The sequence below is a fragment of the Oryzias latipes genome, chromosome 20 (assembly GCF_053564925.1).
Source record: "Oryzias latipes strain Hd-rR chromosome 20, Olatipes_Hd-rR_3.1".
Lineage (NCBI taxonomy): Eukaryota > Metazoa > Chordata > Actinopteri > Beloniformes > Adrianichthyidae > Oryzias > Oryzias latipes.
This window is the reverse complement of record NC_136256.1, coordinates 26,822,332-26,842,089: the sequence shown is the minus strand read 5'-3', so window position 1 is coordinate 26,842,089 and position 19,758 is coordinate 26,822,332. Positions and strand designations below refer to the sequence as shown.

The 19,758-nt window shown below is 39.8% G+C and overlaps 2 protein-coding genes across 4 annotated transcripts; one reads left to right on the top strand and one right to left on the bottom strand.

Annotated features, from left to right (window-relative positions):
• Positions 1 to 1,572: 1,572 nt before the first annotated feature.
• Positions 1,573 to 10,455, bottom strand: LOC101168159 (ADP-ribosyl cyclase/cyclic ADP-ribose hydrolase 1). 2 transcript variants are annotated; one of them, XM_004081330.5, is made up of 10 exons: positions 10,264 to 10,455; positions 9,143 to 9,241; positions 8,903 to 9,026; positions 7,910 to 8,036; positions 7,705 to 7,840; positions 5,084 to 5,166; positions 4,946 to 5,019; positions 4,780 to 4,872; positions 4,288 to 4,374; positions 1,573 to 3,282 (listed from the first exon to the last, which is right to left on the bottom strand). In XM_004081330.5, the coding sequence occupies exons 2-10, from the start codon at positions 9,189 to 9,191 to the stop codon at positions 3,156 to 3,158; spliced, it is 900 nt and encodes a 299-aa protein (XP_004081378.2). In that variant the 5' UTR covers positions 9,192 to 9,241; positions 10,264 to 10,455; the 3' UTR covers positions 1,573 to 3,155. The 2 variants fall into 2 exon arrangements, with proteins under 2 accessions (XP_004081378.2, XP_020568360.1); XM_020712701.3 differs by lacking the exon at positions 4,780 to 4,872.
• Positions 10,456 to 12,049: 1,594 nt separating this feature from the next.
• Positions 12,050 to 19,190, top strand: LOC101166344 (inositol monophosphatase 1). 2 transcript variants are annotated; one of them, XM_004081162.5, is made up of 9 exons: positions 12,050 to 12,266; positions 12,364 to 12,453; positions 13,400 to 13,533; positions 14,584 to 14,688; positions 14,901 to 14,946; positions 15,021 to 15,129; positions 15,250 to 15,358; positions 17,375 to 17,526; positions 18,665 to 19,190. In XM_004081162.5, exons 2-9 carry the CDS (start codon positions 12,391 to 12,393, stop codon positions 18,784 to 18,786), a joined length of 840 nt encoding a protein of 279 aa, XP_004081210.1. In that variant the 5' UTR covers positions 12,050 to 12,266; positions 12,364 to 12,390; the 3' UTR covers positions 18,787 to 19,190. The 2 variants fall into 2 exon arrangements, with proteins under 2 accessions (XP_004081210.1, XP_020568209.1); XM_020712550.3 differs by having other exon boundaries at positions 12,058 to 12,266; positions 18,494 to 19,190.
• The last annotated feature ends 568 nt before the right edge of the window (positions 19,191 to 19,758 follow it).

The following is a 19,758-nucleotide window of genomic DNA, read 5'->3' as shown; positions in this document are numbered from 1 at the left end:
AGTGGCGCAATCTGGCTTTTCCCATGCAGACATGTCAGTCTGCATGCTGTCGAGAACAAATTTATACAATTACACACAATTAAAGACCTCTCCTGGGCAGCTGAGAAGGGGAATCCGTGGCTGTGGATCAAGAGGAAGGACCTGACCTGGACCTCCGAATGTCCGGTGGCTGATGGGAGAGGAAGCTGGGACGCTGGGATTCACTGCTGAACCCTCTGGAGGAGTCGTGGGCCTATCAGCGAAACACTGAAGAAGGAGGGCGCCCACTTGAAAACCCAAAAGATATCAGCATTCATTTGCCTGCCACAGTGTCTCATTGGTGCCTTAGTATTAATTTAGAGATAATAGCAACCAGTCGTATACAACAGACCCTTTCTGCAGTTTATTATTGTCTCATCCCAGCAGATAGTTCTCACAACACTGGATTATCTACTGTATGTAATTTCAGAACATTTCCATATAAAACAAAAATATCTATAATTTGTCATCTATACAAAGCAATTAAAACAAAAGTTCTTTTTTTTAAAGCCTTTTTTCTCACGTTTGTTCATAAATGGATGAATAACCGAATTATTTCTTTACACCAGATTTTTTTTTGGCATGGGATTAGGTGGGATTCTGCTTTCTCTGGTAAATACATGGTGTTCCTGCAGACTTTGTGCATTCCTGGAGCACATTTCTGACTTGATTTCTCCTGCAGTCTTGTGGAATTTTGTCAAATTATTTAAGTTTGGCGTGACTGAAGGCGTTTGCTTGAAGCAGCTCTTTGAGATGCAGCAGAACGTGTGGAAAAAAAAAAAGCTGATTTGAATGAAAGATTAAGGTGGAATCCTCCCAGTTTGTGGTGAAAATGATGGATCAAACACAGAAAATGACAAAAATATTGGAATGTGGAAATCATGACAGACTTCAATAAAGATGTGTTCAGATATTAGTGTTACTCGCCTTTTTCGCCCCTCATTATTTTATCTACCCTTGCTGGGTGGGTGGTTGGCACATGCCCCTGCCACCCTGGTCAGAGCTGCACGCCACAAATTCAAATAAGAACACATTTTTTTTTTAAAATGGCTTTTTGCATGTTGGTTTTATCTCCATAGCAACCATTTTCTTTTTTGGTCGCCTGGGTGTGATGAATAAGTAATTTTTAGAACAATTCACAAAAGTAAACTTTTGGATTTCCTTAGCAACATGAGGTTTTTTGTTGACTCATCGGTCAAATTGCTTCGTTCAGTTTGAGGCAACAGTTCACAAAAAAAATGTTCACAATAATTCCGTAAAAAGTGCGTGAGCAGCAGGAAAACGCACCTATTGTGAGCTCGCCACGCTAGCGGTGTTCAAAATCGACAACTGCTGATTCCAACTTTTTTCCCCAAAGTAGCTTCCCATTGGTGCTCGAGGAGGTGGTACTTTGAAATCTCAGGGTGGAGTCTAAATTTTTTAATAGGAACCAAAAGGTAATGTTTTGGAAAATTGAAGATGGTGGCTTATTCTCGAGGTCAAAGGTTACAAAATTGTGGTTGTGGTTGTAGACCTTGTGGTATGCGCGTGAAATTTTATGGAGATCACTCGAACAAAACTTTGTTTTGCCTTTATTGTGAAAAAATGGAAAATTTCCACATTTCCACAAAATAACCAGTAGGTTCTGTTGACATCCCATAATGATTTCAAAACTTCCTTTGGATATCTTCGACAAGCGTGTTTTGGTTTTGTTATTGGACTTTCACATTTTTTTGGCCCCCTTAAGAGATTTTGCTACTTTTTATTTTTTGAACGGTTTGTACCGCTGTGATGTCATCATCGCTGTGATGTCATCACCGCTGTGATGCAGGACGCAAAATAGTTGACCTTCAGTTGACTGTTCCTACTTATTGTCAACATTTTTTTTAACACTAGTTTGTTGCACTTCTTTTTTCAAAAGCATCAAACACCTTAAGGGAAGAAAAGTTTTGTCATTTTTTTTCAACAAGATTTATATTATAATCTTCCTGGAGGATCCACGAGCATCAATGACTTTCACCAGTGCAACACTCCCTGAATTTCTTATCTAAACACCTCACCACAACACTCTGTATACCAAAAACACAAACTCCAACTTCTTCACTTACTACAGGAGATCCATCATCCAGCATGTTTGAACATTTTATGACCTTCAGTGGATCATTTCCTTCTGTCTTTAACAGAAAAAAGAAGAAGGAAATGAAAAAAAGTTTAAAAGTCTTTTGCATTTATGGGAAATACAGAGACTGGGCTTGATCCTGCAGAGAAGAGGATGTGAGAGCACAACTGTCATTGCACTGCATTGATACGGGTTCACAAAACACAAAATGAAACAGAAAATGAAAGGAAATGACACAAAATCAGAGTTTTTAGACGAGTTTTGAGGCTTCCCTGTCTGATCTGATTTGATTTTGAACAAATGCAGAGAACCTGTGGTCACCTCCCGGTCTGTGGAGGGTCCCACAGCTGGGAGGAGGTGCTGTAAAGATGGAAGTTGTGGTGGACAAGTCCAGGTGAGGTGGTAGACAGCATCTACTTATTTAGTGCATTCCACTGCAAGACAGCATTCACTGAATGACACCAAACCATGGAAAAAAAAACAAAGAAGCAGAACATCAGACGAGTCTAAAGTGTCCTTCTGATGAATCCTGTTGAGATGGTTGAATTGAAGCTGCCTAGAGAAGAAATGTTCAAATCAAAAACGGTTGGAGTTTGTTCCGGAGTGGACCAGAACACCTGCTGACAGGTGCAGAAGTGTCACAGTAACAGAAATCCTTTAATATAATGTGCAACAACAGTTAATCTTTGTGGTTTATTTTTGAAATTGTTCTGTTGAACACAATTCAAACTCAGTTTCTGATTTTATTCATGTTTTTTTGATCACTTCAGTCTGTTTCAAGTTCCGTATTTTCCGGAGTATAAATCCCGCTGGAGTTTAAGTCACAGGTGCCAAAAAGGTGTTTTTTATACAAAAAGTTCTATGTAAATAGAAATGTAGATTCAGACACCTCAACAAAACGCCCTATAAAGCACTTGATTGGTGATGTGTGTTCTTTGTTCTCCACCTACAGACCTTTACGTTAATGAAACAGAAAAACAAACTTTGGAGTTTCATTTGACAAAGACTTGGAACACATTGTGTGCTCAGAACGAAGTCATTAACGTCCATTGAAGCCGCACTGACCCATGTCAGGGGTTTGAAGGCTGGTCGTTGGCTGGAGGGGGTTTGTGCACGCCTGGTAGGAGAACTGCTGGTTCTGGAGGCACAGAAGGGCCATCAGGGTTCTGTGGACACATCGCTTTGTTTAAAGTCAGCCGCGTTGAGGTACTTCCTTCATTTGGTGTGTACACTATCTTGTATTGGAGATCACATCACAATTGAATTATTCAGAACTGAGAACTTTTCTCCAAAGTTAGTTGTCTCTACAGGAGGAATTGTTGTATGCTTAGTAATTAAAACACCAACATTACCTTCAACTTTTTTTTTACATTTGTGTCTACTCCTTTAGATTGCCTAACATTTTTTCTTCTTTTTAAAGTGGATTAATCGTTTCTCTGTGGACTTCAACACAAATCAGCTTTGTCTGAACTGTGTTTTTTTTAGCTGTAAAGTACATGTTATCACAACACCACTTCCACCATAGGTGGAATTTTCTAAATTGTATAGATTTATGTCATGGAGTCCGTGACTTTGCTCCTGCTGTGATCTCCTGGAGGCCCTTCCCTTCCTGAGCTCTCCCGCTGGTCTCAAGTGTTCTGTATTATGTTGATTGGTTTGTCTATTTATGCAGTGTCTGTTCTTGTTTCTGTGTCAGAGCGTCTTCGTTCTATGCTCTGGTGTTATGGTTCTCTGGCATTAAAGCCCCTTCGAGTGAACTATTGGATTTGCGTCGTTCTTCCTGCTCCTGGGTTCTCTCCCTTGGACATACCGTCACAGATTTAATCAACTAATAAACATGGAGGCTTTTACATCAACATGAGTTTTAAACTTTGGCTCATTTTAGTGGGTCAAATGTTACAAACAAGTTTATTTTCCGATCCCAGTGAGAGCATGTTTTGAAGTGCTGGTGACCGTTGCAGTCAAAGAAAAGTTACTTAAAACTCTTGGTCGTGTGTAGATTTATGATTTTATTTAAAATAAAATTCTGCAGTTAGTTCAGCACGCACCAGGCTAGGTGATGGGGTTCATGGATTAGAAAATCTAAAACACTGACGTGTTCAAGAAATCTAAACTGATAACCTGAGATAATTAATTATAGTTCTTTCATGAGGCCACAGGGTTTCACTTACTGGTCGCTGTCGGTGCAGGTCCAACGAAAACCCCTCGATTGAAGAATTTGGATCAAATCAGTAATAGACCCCCGGCTACAGGATTCTCTGCAATTAAGAAAGGTAAGGACAACATGTTAAAAGTTTTGCACCTTCACAGGTTGGAAAGTAAAAAAGAATAGAAAAATCCTGTGAATCCAGCAAAGGCTACAAACGATCAAATAAAATGTGCTGATCAACTTTTGGGCCTTTCTTTAAAAATAAAAATGTCTCCTGCTGCCTGAAAGTGGTGGAGACGGCTTAGTCATTACAGACAGGACTGAAACTCTGACTAAGTGTTTGAAAAGGTTTGACTTGATCCACATAAAACCTGCAACACCCAGTTATACAAATGTCCCTAACCAGCTCCCTTCACCTTAGAGCAAGGAAAATGCTGACAAACGTGTTGCTCTCTGGATTTATTTTTGGTAATCTGGGAGTCACGGCCTAAAGAATAAACGGTAATAAAATTACATGTAAGGTCCTTCCAGGTTGGTCACCACTTTAATGTTCACGTGGTCCACTCTTTGAGGATTTAAACTGTCGAGTTCAACACTTCCAAACATGCTGGGAAAGAAACAAAGAAGGATGATAAATGAAAATCTGAACCCAATCTCCTGCATCGTTCATCCCTCCTCACCTCTTCCTGTTGAAGGCGTCAGCAATAGACCCATTGAGCAGAACAGTGATGTTGCCACATGCCATCTCTGCGAACTGAGAGCTGAAGTCAAAGTGGCTCACAGACCGGTATTATGAGGGTCGGGATTCTAAGACTCACCTTTTGGGAGGCGTGTCTCCAGAGGGAGAAGACTGGATGATCTCCACACGCGGACCACTCTGGACAGGAGTTAAAATTAAAACCTGCGGCGGATAAACTCTGATTATGTGCTGTTACATGAATCACAACTGAAGAGGAAAACACTCTTAAGATTCATTCTTTGACTCTTAAAGTCAACAAACTCTTGACATGTTTTCACTTCTGTTGGTGACAAACTACATTAATAATGAGGACGTTTTTCTCTGTCGCCTGACACAAAGGGACGGTGACGTGACCCAATAATTTTAAAAGTCTTAATCGGTTTTTTACATTTTTTTTCTGTTTTTAGTAACCCTTGTGCTATTTTAGATGACCCCACCCTTGCATTGACGTGTTATTCCTACCATGACAAAGGTGGATAAAGATGGAAATATTTCATGTAATCCATGTGACCACTTCCAATGAAAAGTCCATGTAAATTGGGGTGTCGGGCTTCTGCATTCAAAACTCTCACATTGACGGGTAGCTACACACGTTTCTATGACTTTTTTCGGGGTCTAAGTACAAAATATAAACGTCAAACCAAGTCGAACTTTGACCAATCAGAGACTCAGATTTGGTAGTGACGTATGGACGGCGTCCCTTTTAATTCTCGGAAGTGACAGCCAATTAAAAATTGACTATGGACGAGAAATAAACAACTGTGGCTTGTGTCTTTCATATATTGAAGTAGAGCTGTGAAATAAAAAAGGCTGGTATTACGGATTGACCAACGATGAAACCCATCAGCAGGAAGGACTTGACACAGTTCCTCAAATTAGCAAAGGTTTATAACCAGAGTGAACGAGACCAAAAATCAGGATAGGTTCAAAGACGCTCAGACACAAAACCCAAAAAAAACCACACCTTATACAGGAGCTTGATGAGATCAATCACAGCTGTGACTCTCACAGGAAACCTCAGAGGAGGGGACGGCATCCAGGAGAAGTTGTACTTTGTGTCCAAATTCCTTTACCACTCACTGTAGGGCACTATATAATGAGTGGTAAAGGAATTTACCACTCACTATAAGTCTCTGATAGTCTGAACAATTTTTGCCAAGTGTTTACATGTATTTTTTTTTAAAAACCATCAATGTTTTTATCTTCAAAAGACAGTGGATTTATAAATGAAAATCGCTCATATCAATCAGATTTTAACTTTGTGAAATCGATGACGTCACATCCGGCGTTTAATAAAAAATAAAATAAAGATAGTGAGCGTGGTGTCTGAGTTGCTTTTAAAATTCAGGGCATGACATAGTGCCGCACTATAGTGTTTTTTAGGGGTTAGGGTGGGAATTCGGATAATAATCAAAACAACAATCAGGCATTTCATGACACCTAGAGCCACATCCACTAGATTTGCACCGCTACGACTTTTCACACCAACCCTCTTCCTACTGTGGGTACATGGGTTTGTATCAGGAACCGACAGTCCACATCTTTCCTGCTTCACCCTTACTTACACGTTGATCAAGTGTTTACTACGACAAGCCTCAGTCCCAACACTGTCTCCCCCCTCTGATCACCCAGATCCATCTCCAGAGTTCTAATCACACTACATCTCCCAGCAACCCCAGCGCACACTTCCTGGATGCCACACACCTGACTCCCATTCACCCAAACAATCACAGCATACTTAAACACTACACCGAGCCTCACTTAGTGTGAAGTATTTTCTGCCTCCCTTACCGAGCTTCATCTCTGGATCTGACCTTCTGTGTTCTGACCCAACTCTGCATTTGACCCCGTTTGCCTGCCGCTTGCCCCGACTCTCGCCTGGACCCTGACTTCTCCTGTGTCTTCTCTGATGCTCCCATGCTCGTCATTGGCTCCTGCCTGACGCTGATTTATTTGTGGACTTTTAGCTGAGCTAATAAACCGGCTGCATTTGGATCCAGCCGTCTGGCTGTTCTTGTGACATGTTTGGCTTGAGACAAACCAGTTATGGAGAGGACATAACTGGTTTTTGATCAGAATTCACTGATCATCAACTTTAAAATCCTTAGTTTAGGGAAACTAGAGAAAAAGATACCAAAGTTTACTAAAAATCTTTTTGCAAAAAAATTCAGTTTGTTTTCTCTATGAAATAGTTTATTCCTGAACAATAGAATCTGGATTTGCTCTGAATTCTATGGTATGGATGTAAGCGTTTTTCTGAATTGAACTCGAGACTATTTTGTGGTTTTAGTGTGAATGCATAGAAAAAGGAGGACTTTTCAGACAGTCTCTTCTTGCATGTATACGTAGAAAAGATGTGCATGAACATCTTGGCTCTATGGGTTCACTAAGCAATCTACGACCTTAATATTTTTTGCGGGTCACCGGGGCGCCCCGTACAGGCTTCCCCATTTTTCACCTGCAGGCAACCTGTATCCACCCGTAAGGACAGCTCTGACTTAGGCTTAAACTGTAACAGATGAGGCAAACTTTAACAAAAATATCTCCCAAAATGTTTCTAATATTTGTGCAGCACTGTTGTAAGCTAAAATGAAGAGAAAAAAATGAATCCACCAAGATATCTTCTCCACAGAAGGATTCAAATCAGCCTTATTTGCATCTTGTGACCTTTTTTGTTGATATTCTAGAAAACCCCCCCACCAGATTCTTCCTCTTGACCACACCAGACGAGTTCATTGAACATGAAGCCGACCAGCGTGTTCTCCAGTGTCCAGAAGTGACGGAAAACGGCGGCATAACTGTGCATCAGGGTCCTGGTTTTGCTCCAGAAAAGAAACTGTCCAGAAGGGAGACCAGTTCAGAAATGATGAACCTGATTTTGAAAAGTACGGTTACATTCGCTCACCCTGTCACAGGGCCAGAACTCCTGCATCGTGTCAAACATTTTGTCGTAGTGTTGGACTTTCACGCTGCAGGTGGGTTGATGGAGAACCGCCTCCTCAAAGTGTCTCCAGATCTCCTCGCAGTCATGACTATAGAGATCAAACACCAAAATGTGTCAGTCTAAAAATACAAATTTTTAATCAAAATTCAGAAAATAATATTATTTTGTGTTACTTTGCTTCTTGATTCGTATTTTTCCCATGATTTAAAATAATTTGAATAAAGAAACAGTTTGAGTCTTTTAATTTCATACACACCTGTTCATGTATGTATCCCTCCATCAGTTTACTTACGGCGTGCCACAGGGCTTTATGTTTGAACCACTGCATTTCATGCCCATTCATGTGACAGAACATATACTTTGGCCCGAGTGATTCAGCAGAGACGTAAGTTTGAATGAAACCAATAAAACACATTTTTTTGATCAATCATCTTTAAACAGTTTGCCTGAATTGTGTGTTCTTTTACAAATTCATTCTGGGAAGAGAAATTTTAACAAAAATTCCAATCATTCTGTTTTTTTTATTTGATATCAAAACAATTGGAGGACAATGGTTTATGAATGTAGTTCTGTTTTAATTTTGAGCTTTTTATAGGAAGGAAAAGAATCACTGATTTGAATAAAACCTTTTTTCTTCTTTATGTCCTAATGCTTCCACAGACTGTTTGTAAAGTTAGATAAGTTAGACTATTCAGAAACACTGTGTTTTCCGTCTTTCATTCTCTCTTTAGACAGGGGCTTGTTCCACACAAAGAACTCTGTGGTTTGTTGGACATGTCCAACTCTGCCTGGAATTCGGCATAGATCAGATCCTGTTCTCCAGGTGTGGCCTCACAATGCGTAACTTTGAACTTTTTGTTGTTGCTTTTTCAAAAACTCTTTGGTTTTTGAATTCTTTCATGGTAATTTACTCCTCAAAAGTGCAAACCGTGACGGTGAAAACCCGCCCGTTACCTTAAGCTGGAGTTGATGAGTGTGGTGTAGGTGAAACATCTTCCCACCACGATGTGTCTGATGTTGGGGGTTGTCCCGGGTTGCGTTTGAACCGGACCACGGCTGAGCTGAAGCATGAAACACCCTTTCAAATGGGCACAAAGAGCGAACAGAACAGACTTGACATTTTAGAGGAGCTTGTCGAAACATAAGCAAAGAACAGTTTGTATAAGAATAAAGAAACCAGAAGGCAATATTTACATGCGGTAAAGTGAATCGTTGCAAAGTGAGCAGATGTTTTAGGAGACATGATTCTGGGATTTTGCTTCTTCACTGGGACGGTTTGGACAAAGAAGGAACCTGAATGAACAACATAATCATAGTGAATACTATTTTTTTTAAAACAACTTTATGCAGGTAAATTTTGAAAAGCTTTTCACAACAACATTTAGGAAAAATATTTATCTGCGTTTGCTGTTGGTTCAACAACTTCTAAACAATCAAGTTCCTTCCAGAAAACACAAAACATTTCAGTTAAATAAATCATGACGAGAGCTCAGAAACAGTAAAACATTGCATCAATCCTTGTTATTTGTCATTTTGGTGCATTTTTTTTCATATAACTTGTCACATCAGCGAAAAAATGTTGTTATAACAAAACAAAAACTCCTATTTTATGACAGAAAGAAGCTCTCCTCGTGACTCCTCCAGCATTTTACCTCTAGCTTCTCTTTTAAGAGATGGAGTTACAAAGCATGGAACCCCAGACCATCACACTACCACCACCAGACTTGACATCATTGTAAACACATTCTGCACAAATGTTGACGCAGACATGCCAAAATATTTTTAATAAAGATATTTTCTGGAGGCCACAAGTCGGCTCTCAGCTCTTTGATATTCTCTTTAAGAAATGTTCAAAGGAGAGCATCTCTTGTTTTATAATTGCATTTTGTCTGAAACAGATTCAAATAGTCTTCAAATAATAATAAGGGTTTAGATCAAAATCGTGTCACATCCATAAATTTCTAAAGTCTCATTTGTGTGTATCTGTGTAGCCGTATTATCTTGTAACAATTCTGTGTGATCATGTATATGGTGCATCCTACCGTCGTGGGAAAAAGGGATGGAAATTCCAGCTTGGCGTCTAGATTAAAGGCTGGAAAAATGTTGGGCGAAAGAAGGGATGGCGTATTTTCCGGGGGGTTTGGGTTAGGATGCACAAAGGCATGAACTAGTCCCATGTGGATTTGGGCAAAACCATCAAACTTTGCAGACTCAGATTCACCTCCATTTGAATGTTTTGGAAAGCAACAACAACTCATGAAGCATTGTGAGAGAACATGTAAGTGCATGTGCTAAAGGAAAACATGCACACTCACCTATTGTCACGTATAAGTCAGGGTGCAGCAAATCCCTTCATGGGTTTGATGGTAAAGTCTGGCTTCAATCAGACTTCCTCCTTTAACGTAGTTGCGTTTTGACGAAATGTGCAGAACATTTTTGTCCGACTGCTGACATACTGGACACAAGCACGTCTCTTTACTGAGCAGGAATCAGGCTAAACAGACACTGGAGGGTTTTCTTCTGGTCTCATGTTGTGAGAGAAGATCCACATGACTCCAATTTGGACACCAGTTAGTCTGCCAGAAAGTCAACGTGAGACTTGTTCTCCAAGGAATGGACAGGCAAACCAAATAAAAATGTATCTCCCTTAAAATGTGTTTCCCTTTTTTAGAGGCATGACCTGTGACCTCTTAGCAATGATGAAACCCTGATTTCACAAGTCTTCCGCATTACAGTAAACAGCATTGGTCAATACAGTTTGTTTTGGTTCACTGATACAAAACCTGGTAAAATATGCCTTAGACAAATTTTTATCCCGTCATTCATTCACAAACTCACTGCATTTAGATAAACATGTTGCTTTTACGTCTGTCTGGCTCTTTGGCTTTATTGAGAAATGCTAACGATATCAATAAATATCGGGTTTGGTCAATTAAGTTCTCTTAATTACATTCTATCATCTATTATTGTTTTTTTATCATGTCAGATAACTGAAAAATAATGCTAAAGGGTTTACTTTACTGTCAGAGTGATTTAATTACTAGATGATCTTAAAACACACATTCCTTCTGCTCTGGTTGTTGTTCAGAGGTACACTTCCTTAAGGGGATAATTACTTTTACATGAATACATTAAAAAATGTGATTCTACACTAATTTTGTGATGCTTGTGTTTAATAAAAAAGGAGAATTTGTGATGATAAAAAAATGTCATGCTTGACTTTCTTGCATCTTCAATTAGGTAAATCTGCTGCAGCGGGAGGATCTTATTTGACATGGGGTGAATATCATTTTGAAATGAACCTGTGTATGAAAAGTACAGTTCATTAAACTTTTTATATAGAGACAGAAATATAACACTGTGATAATTGAATGTATTTCAAAATATTTAAAAGCTACAATTTATTCATAAAATGGCTTAATCGCAAAAAACAAAACAAAAAGAAAAACATAAAATGTTGAAGTCAGACTTTTCGGCTCTCGCTGGGTTTTGGGACAGTCATAAACAGACCCCAGTGGCTCGTTTAGTGTTGCAGACCCCTGCATCTGATGGTGTTCATTTGTTTGTTAATAGAGAAGGAAAAAAAGGAACTTCTAAAATTACATTTGCGTCTGCAGTCCTAGACATCCCTGCACCTCATTGTTTTTTGCTTCTTTGAAGAAAAATAAAACCCCAAGATAACATAAAAAATGTAACTGGCTGCTGTTACAATTGCATGCAATGTGCGAGAGTATAAAACGGCAGAAGAATGTAAGTCATAAATGTTGATTTAGGATTATTTTCGCCCAGAAGAGGCGGTCTCCATTGATTATAGTGTGTATGCTGCCACCTACTGGCAGAAAATAGGAGTTGCGTGTAGCCCTTCCGCAACCAAACAAGATTTTCTGTCTTTATTTACAGTTCTTGTGTTTTTAATTTATTTTTTGTTCATAAAGAAAATACAAATAATCTGCCTTCTTGTCTTAAAAAACAAGCAGACTGTTTCGCTTGGTTTAGTCTCTTAAAGATCGAGGGGGGACGACGAACCAATAGCGGCAAAGATTTTATTTTCCGCTTTTTCTGACTGACCAATAGCAGTACGCTTTAAAACAAGCCCCACCCACTGCTCTTCTCTGTGCGCTTCACAGTCAGAACCATTCAGAACAGAGGTGGGTGGGATTAGCACTAGCCCAAAGAAATGATTGAATATAATTTCCTAGTTTTTATTTTATAAATCACGTGGGTTAAATAATCCCTTTTGGATTTTTTTTACACTTTTGGGCATAGTTATTATTTTCCCCTCAACTATTTCGTTCTGTTTTGGCAACAAGCTAACAGGGTAAGCTAATTTATGCCAGTCTAAAGTAACGGATGCTTTTGCAGCGTGATGCGCTTATTAGACAAATTCTGCTTTTGTCCCTATTTTTCTTCTGCAGTTTTAGCTCCTCTCCATCTGTGTGAACATGAGTGATCGTTGGCAGGAGTGCATGGACTTCTGTGTGGAGGTCACCAAACGGGCTGGAAAGGTGAAGAAACCAAACATTTTCATTGAACTCCCCCCCCTCCCCTCATTTGGTACAGTCCGCTCCCTTAGGTGAAGTAGGGAAACCTTCCTGGGTCGTGTCTGTTTGTAATGATTGAAGTTGTTCTTTTTAACCTCAAATTTAAAATTCTGCCAAATTCTGCTAATAAAAAAAGAAGTTAATAAAAACAAGCATTTAAAAAAAAATTCCTTTCTTACACTTTACAAAAAAAAATGCAAAATGGGCAGATAAACAAGTTTCCTTCTATCATTTTCCTCCTGTTTGTAAAGCAACTTCTAAATACTTGTCAGCTTCTGTCGTACCTAATAAACTATTTAAGAGAAATTTAAATACGTTAATCACAAACATTACATGATAATCTTTTTTTATTTTATTGAATATCTTTCTGTTTCATCCTGATATAATTTTTTTCCCCAAATTTTGAGTTTTTATCTGCAATATTCCTTTTTTTTTTTTACAGCATAGGGTTTGCACATAACTTACATGTTTGCTGTTTTATGCACTGATTTGGTGAATTATTTGAATTTCCTTATGTGCATGTGGACAGTGACAGTAAAACAAAAAATTACAAAATTACATTTTATAGTTTTCGTATTCAAGTTTGAATGTTTCCTATAGAAAAAAAAACTAAAAATCAAATTCCTGAATAAATCAAAATATGTGACTGAATAGTTTTTCTGTTTCTGAGACGTTTTCTCAAACGTGAGCATGTTGGCTCCAAAGCAGTTTCCTCTTCTGGCCTTAATGAACCTTTTATTGATGCTGAACTGTACATGCGAGGATGCGTCCATCTGCTGGTCGTGTCTCACCTACACAACTCCTTAAGGCTCAGAGTCTGGTCGTCTGTGGTCATTTCCAGCAGCTAAAGCAGCAGATGTGGTCAGTCATCCGGGGAAAATCCCCCCACTGTCCCGTTTGCTTCTGTCAGGTGATCTGCGAGGCGCTCCAAAAGGACATAACCGTCATGCAGAAGAGCTCCCCGGTTGACCTGGTGACCGAGACGGACCAGAAGGTGGAAGGCCTCATTATTTCCTCCATCAAGGAGAAGTACCCGACGCACAGGTACCGCTTTCCTGGAGAGGACCGCTGAACGGAAAAATGCAGATAAATGTGGAGGTCTGGACGCTGAAAGCTCAGGAAACATTTTTGACTCATATTTTTGGATTAATGTGTTTTAGTTGGCCAAATGAATAGGTTTGTCTGATGTCAAATAACACTTGTGAAAGTATTATTATGTCTGGAGTAACACGTTTTTCTGTAATGAACGTTATGAATGTTAGAAGAAGAGGAAAGTGTCATTTCCTGTTTGCTGCGTCTAATGTTATTTCAGGCTCAAAAACAAATGGAATTAAACCATTTTAACCCCGGAGGATTTTAAAGTTAATTGAACTTTTCTTTTTTTTTTTTTTTGACGCCTTGTGTTCTCCAGGGATTTAGAGAGCAGGAAGTCCAGGAACGACATCAATCAGCTTTTTATTTTTTATTTTAGAAGACCCTTCCTTCCTTTTTTGTTTTCTTACCCACATTTATTCACACTCAACCAGAAACAAAAAGGATTCCTAACAGGTGAATTAAGAAAATAAAATCCAACTAAAACGACACAAAAAGTGTAACTGAAAGTGTTTTTTTTTTTTTTTGTATTTTGTGGAGATTTTGTGAGAAAAAGGATGAAGGATCATCAAAGTCACGATAACAGAAGATGTCATGTTTACAGCGGGAGGATCTTATTCCATACAGCCAGCATTTTATTTTAAAAGTATCTTTTCTTTTGTGCTGATGTTAAAAAGTCAAAGAAGTTAAAGTTGTTATTATAGAAAAATATAACACCTTTATGATTCAATTACTGTAAATATTGTAAATAAATGGACTAACGGCTACATTTACATAAAGTGGGACTTGGCGTCTCTCGCTGGGTTTTGGTTGGTAAGAACTGGACCAGAGTGAGGATTCCTGCACGAGCTAACCTGCTTTAGGTACTGTGTGGACCAGGACTCTGGTTCTGATTGGGCTCAGTAGGAACCTGCAATCAGCTGATCCAGAAGAGCAGGGATCAGCGTTTGGCATCGTCTGCATGTTTTGAAGAAGGGCATTTTTCTTTTTCTCCCTTCTCAGCTTTATAGGCGAAGAGTCTGTAGCGGCGGGCGCCCCCAGCGTTCTGACTGATAATCCCACTTGGATCATCGACCCCATCGACGGGACTACCAACTTCGTCCACAGGTACGACCGCCGCCCGAGATTAGAGACCGCCAGCACCCGTTAGGAACGCGATCCTGCGTGGGACTCTCTTCACTATTTTTATCTTTTAATTAGCTTCCCCTCTTGGATGTCCTCGCTGTCAGGGATAATGAGACGACCCAGATGAAAGCCGAGCTCTAATAGGAGCTTTTTTCTGAACGCGGCTCATTAAAGACGAGTTTTGTGTTGGGCAGGTTCCCGTTTGTGTCCGTGTCGATCGGCTTCACGGTGAAGAAGGAGGTAGGCCGAACGAGAGCAGACGGACTTTTTGTTGTGGATTTCTGCATCAGTCACTGTGGTTTCCCTGATCTCAGATAGAGTTTGGGATTGTGTACAGCTGCGTGGAGGACAAAATGTACACAGCGCGCAAAGGGAAGGGGGCGTTCTGCAACGGAGACCCCATCAAAGTGTCTGGACAAGAAGGTGGGTGGTGATGTAGTTCTGGGTCCATCCACCAGGGGGAGACAGGATTCTGTCCAATCTCTGAACTGGATTTGTTCTTGAGGAAATAAAGAAATTGTTGTTTTTTCTTTTCTTGTGAAGATATCAGCAAATCTCTGGTCCTGACAGAAATGGGCTTCAAGGAAGATCCAGAACACTTCAAACGGATGTTGGCCAACATCAGGACCATCCTCACCATTCCCGTTCACGGGTAAATACACGTCTGCTTCTCTAAAGGTGGAAATAAAAATCCTCATCTGAGTGATGGAAACGGTTAAAAATCACAGCAACTTTCCTCTAAAAATACAAGCAGAGCGCAGATAAAAATAGCAGCAAATCTCATTTAAATCCAGACTGAAGGACTTGATCTTTACCTGTGAAAAGAGATGCATTTTGCACCTCTGCTTAGGTCTTAATTAAACGTCTGCGACTCGCTTTTGCCAAGAAAAAACCCACATTGCCACTCGGCTCGGCTCTGTCCAGTTGGTGGTCGGGATCGGAGGGAGTCGCTCCACGCCGCCGGCCCGTCTCAAACGGGCGTGTCTCACTTTGGATCTTTCCTGCAGAAAAATGTGCGTTAAACTTCACACCGTAACCTTTAAAGAGAGCCGGACACAAGCCGGAAAACCAGTTTTATTTTTATTTTTTAAATCGATTGATTTGTTACAATAGTGACCTTTTGCACAACTCGTGTTTTAAACTCATCAAAAGTAGATCTCACTTAATAAATGACGGAAAGAAAAAGAGAGAAGTGTTTCTTTAGGGGAGGGGTGAAAGGATCAGATCGAAATCCTGATCCGATACTTTTTTGAAACATAAAGAAAATAAACACATTTAAAGAACAGATTCAGGTTTTCTCCTATTTTTGCTTTTATTTTCTATCTTTTTTCATTCAACACTTAAACTTCTGTGAAGTAGCTTGAAGTAAAAATAGTGCAGCTATTAACTAGAAAAACTAGTTATTTTTTACTTTTATCTGGTAAAACTAGATGAAAAATGGTGATGAGAGAAAGTTTAGTGACTGCAGAACTATTGAACATTTGTGATCACATGTGAGTCATATCCATAACAAATTCTTAAAATCTAAACATGAATTTCCTCCAAATAATTGTTGGAGCCTGAATATGATGATGAGTATCAATGAAACTGTTTATTTTTTTTTGATACACTTTTGATATTTCTTCTTCTTTGCATCACTTTTTCCTCTCAGCTTGCACTTTGTAGACGGTCCCTTGGCGGACTTCTCACTGCCATCTCTCTGTTCAGGTCCCATTATTAACAAAAATAAAAAAAAAACAGTCTTTTTCTCTTTTGTAGGCCTTTGTTTGCATCAAAACAAACCAATAGAGACACTTGCTGTCAGTTTGAAATGACAGTTATTGAACCCACAAGGGCAAAGCTGTGAACGTCGCGCTAAACCCGTTTTTGTGCTCCTGCTCAAACTAGCTTCTCTAGAATAAAAAGTTCTGATCCATTCATGATGTGCAGACTTTTACTCGACCATTTATTTGAAATAATAAGCTTGAAATATACAGCCCTGATTAAAATGATGATCCCTGATCGTGATGTAAACGCACGATTCAGATCGAGTCTGAAACTTGCAGTGAAGATATATTTGTATCCAGTTCTAATTGACACTTTTTCTGTGAAGAATTTAGTTTTTGTTTGACACAGGATTTACAGAGGATAAAAAAAACAAAAAAAAAAATGAGATGCCGCCGCAGAAGCAAATCAGCTTTGAGTTGTATGAAAATCTACATTTAAAAAAAAGGACAGGTACATTTAAATAAATGTAGATTTTAGGGTCTATTCAGACTGGACACAGTTGGTTCGCTTTAGGTGAACCAGAGTTTGTTTCCCCCCATAATTCTGAATACAGCCAAGCGGACCGGGACCAGGAACCCAGCAATGGTTCCTCCCATCTCTGGTGGTGGTCTCAGTCTGATCTGAACCATTCAATGACAATCAGAAACCAGAACGTCCACTAAAGAACAGAAAAAAAAGGTAGATTTTTAATTTTTTGTAAAAACAAATGTATTCAAAAATAAAATATTTGAGAATAAAGAGGTTGGATTCTTTTTTTAAAGGTAAAACTTTGTCATAACTTCATAACTTCTAAAGTGCAAAAAAAAAGTTGCCCCAACCAAATTCTCCCGGACTTTATTTGGTGCGTCATAGAAACACTTTTGCTGGTATTTGGACGCAAACGTCACGTTTCCGCCTCCAGAATTCGCTCTCCGGGCAGCGCGGCGGTAAACATGTGCCTGGTGGCGTGCGGCTCGGCGGACGCCTACTATCACATGGGCATCCATTGCTGGGACATGGCAGGAGGGGCGGCGGTGGTCAGCGAAGCTGGCGGCGTGATCGTGGACATTTCAGGTGAGTCGCTGTGGAACTAAAGGTCAACTTTTTCAAAAACCGTCCCAAATATGAAGGTTGGTGGAGGACAAAGCGGCAAAGAGAGTCTGCCCCTTCCTGCTTATTTTCTGAAACACTCTTGATACTGTTTCTTATCTCTTCGCCCCTAAATTCCAGTTGAACCGGCAGATGCTGCTTTAGGGCTGAGAACAGAAAAGTTGAGCTGCAGAAGAAGCTTCTGTCCTGACATTCAGAGTGCTAACAAAGCTGAAATTTGTCTTGTCAGGCGTGTGCAGGTCATTTGCAGAGCTATTAAAAGACTAAACCCTGCACGGTAACTGGATGAGCTCACGGGTCCTTTTTTGTTTGGATGATTACGGAAGATGTTGCTTCTAATGAAGTGTGAGATTCGCACGCGGCTTTTGTCCACCCGCTTCGTACAAACGTGTGGTCCTGATGGAGGAACGGCAGCTGTTTTCAATGAGGGGTGAAAGATGTGTAATGATGTCCGCCTAATGGATTATCGCTTTTCAGCATAAAATGTTTATGCTTTTTATTAGAAACACGTTGCTTTAAGTGCAAACACAGATATTTCAATTATTTTTTGTGATGTCATCTCATGTTTAGCAACAGACGTTAAATTTTCGCATCATTACCTCCAGTAATACGTCCATGTTTGTGCAAAATAAACTGCATCCACTGCTGTAAATATTACTGGAGTGTCAGGAAAAAGATCTTGCATCTTTCCAAACTGAAGACACACTTCTTGGACATTTGTTGGATCCTGTTAAGTACTTTCACACCAATCGTAACTCACACCGCATCCACGACTCAATGTTTACAGAGTTTGAATATCTAAAATTGCCTGATTGCTCTGCAGCAAATTGCTAGAAAAGTTCTGGTCCAACCTGCTTCCAAAGGGTCACTTTCTACTGTTTTTACAGTCCAACCCCAGGCCTCAGGGGCCATTCTTCTACCTGTTTTCCAGTTATCCCTGCTGTACCTGCTGAAGCAGGTGTGTTGTACTAAGAAGAAGCTGCGGGGTCAGAGATACCTGGAAACGGTGGCCCTGGAGGCCTGGAGCTGGACGCCACCGGTTACTTATCTGACCGCATGACAGAGGGAGAAGGTGTGGAACCTAACATATCTCTGTAACCAGGAGGACCATTTGACCTGATGTCTCGCAGGCTGATCGTGGCCAGCAGCAGAGCCATCGCTGAGCGCATCGCCAAAGAAATAACGCAGTTTGACGTCGGAAGAGACGATGAAAATGGACAATAAAGTTCTCAGACTTTTTTTTTTGTCCTTGAAAGTGTTTGCCTTCAAAATCAAGCAATGCAATCATAGATCCACAAAACTTGATCTGTTTTGCATTTTAGCACGACACCGTCTAATTTTAGCAGGCATTTACGATAAATCCCTTCTGTTTCAGGACCTAAATGCATTTATTTGTTAGTACTTATTTTAAGATTGCTTCAGCCAGAAACTAAACAATTGGCAAATTATTTAAATTATTTAAAGCTATTTGGTTTTCATTTTTGTTTTTATAAATGCAGCGGTGGATAGAAACAACTTATGTCTTTTATCGAGACCAAAACTTAATACGCAGAAAAGTTGAAAGTGTGCTTGTTTGTATGAATGTATTTAAGGAGCAATACTAATAAAAAGCGTATCTGTGCATTTTGCTTCTGCCTCCGTGTGTTTGTTATAGCGTGTACCTGCAGAAACCTGTCCCAGCCTGCACACAGGATCTTTGCAGACTGAATGGGATTATTCCTCTTCTTTTTCTGGAGGAAATGCTGACAGAACATTTAACATGCGAGTTCTTTGTCATGACTCATAGAAGAAACACGCATGCAGCCTTATGAACATGAACCAGATAATAAAATCTCTCAGCCTCCTTTAACATTCCTGCAGGATTGAGCTTCTCTTGTGGAAAGAAAACAAAATAAAAACAAACCCTTATGTGTTTTTTCACCTGTAGGCCTTCAGCTATTTAGTCACCACTCTTCATCTCAGCTCCTAAACCCCCTCACCTCATCTTCATAGAAGCCTGGCTCCACGGTGTGGAGCTCTGACCCAGAAAAATGATGAATCTATAAAGAAAGAGCCTGAACAAGAAGAATCTCTCTTGCAGCAAATAAAAAAGGCAAATAAACAGAAAATGGGCTTTTCTCTGATGGTAAAAGCTGCTGCTACTGTTGTGATTTACTGCAGAGATAAAAGCCATTACACCATGTAAATTTCTCCATT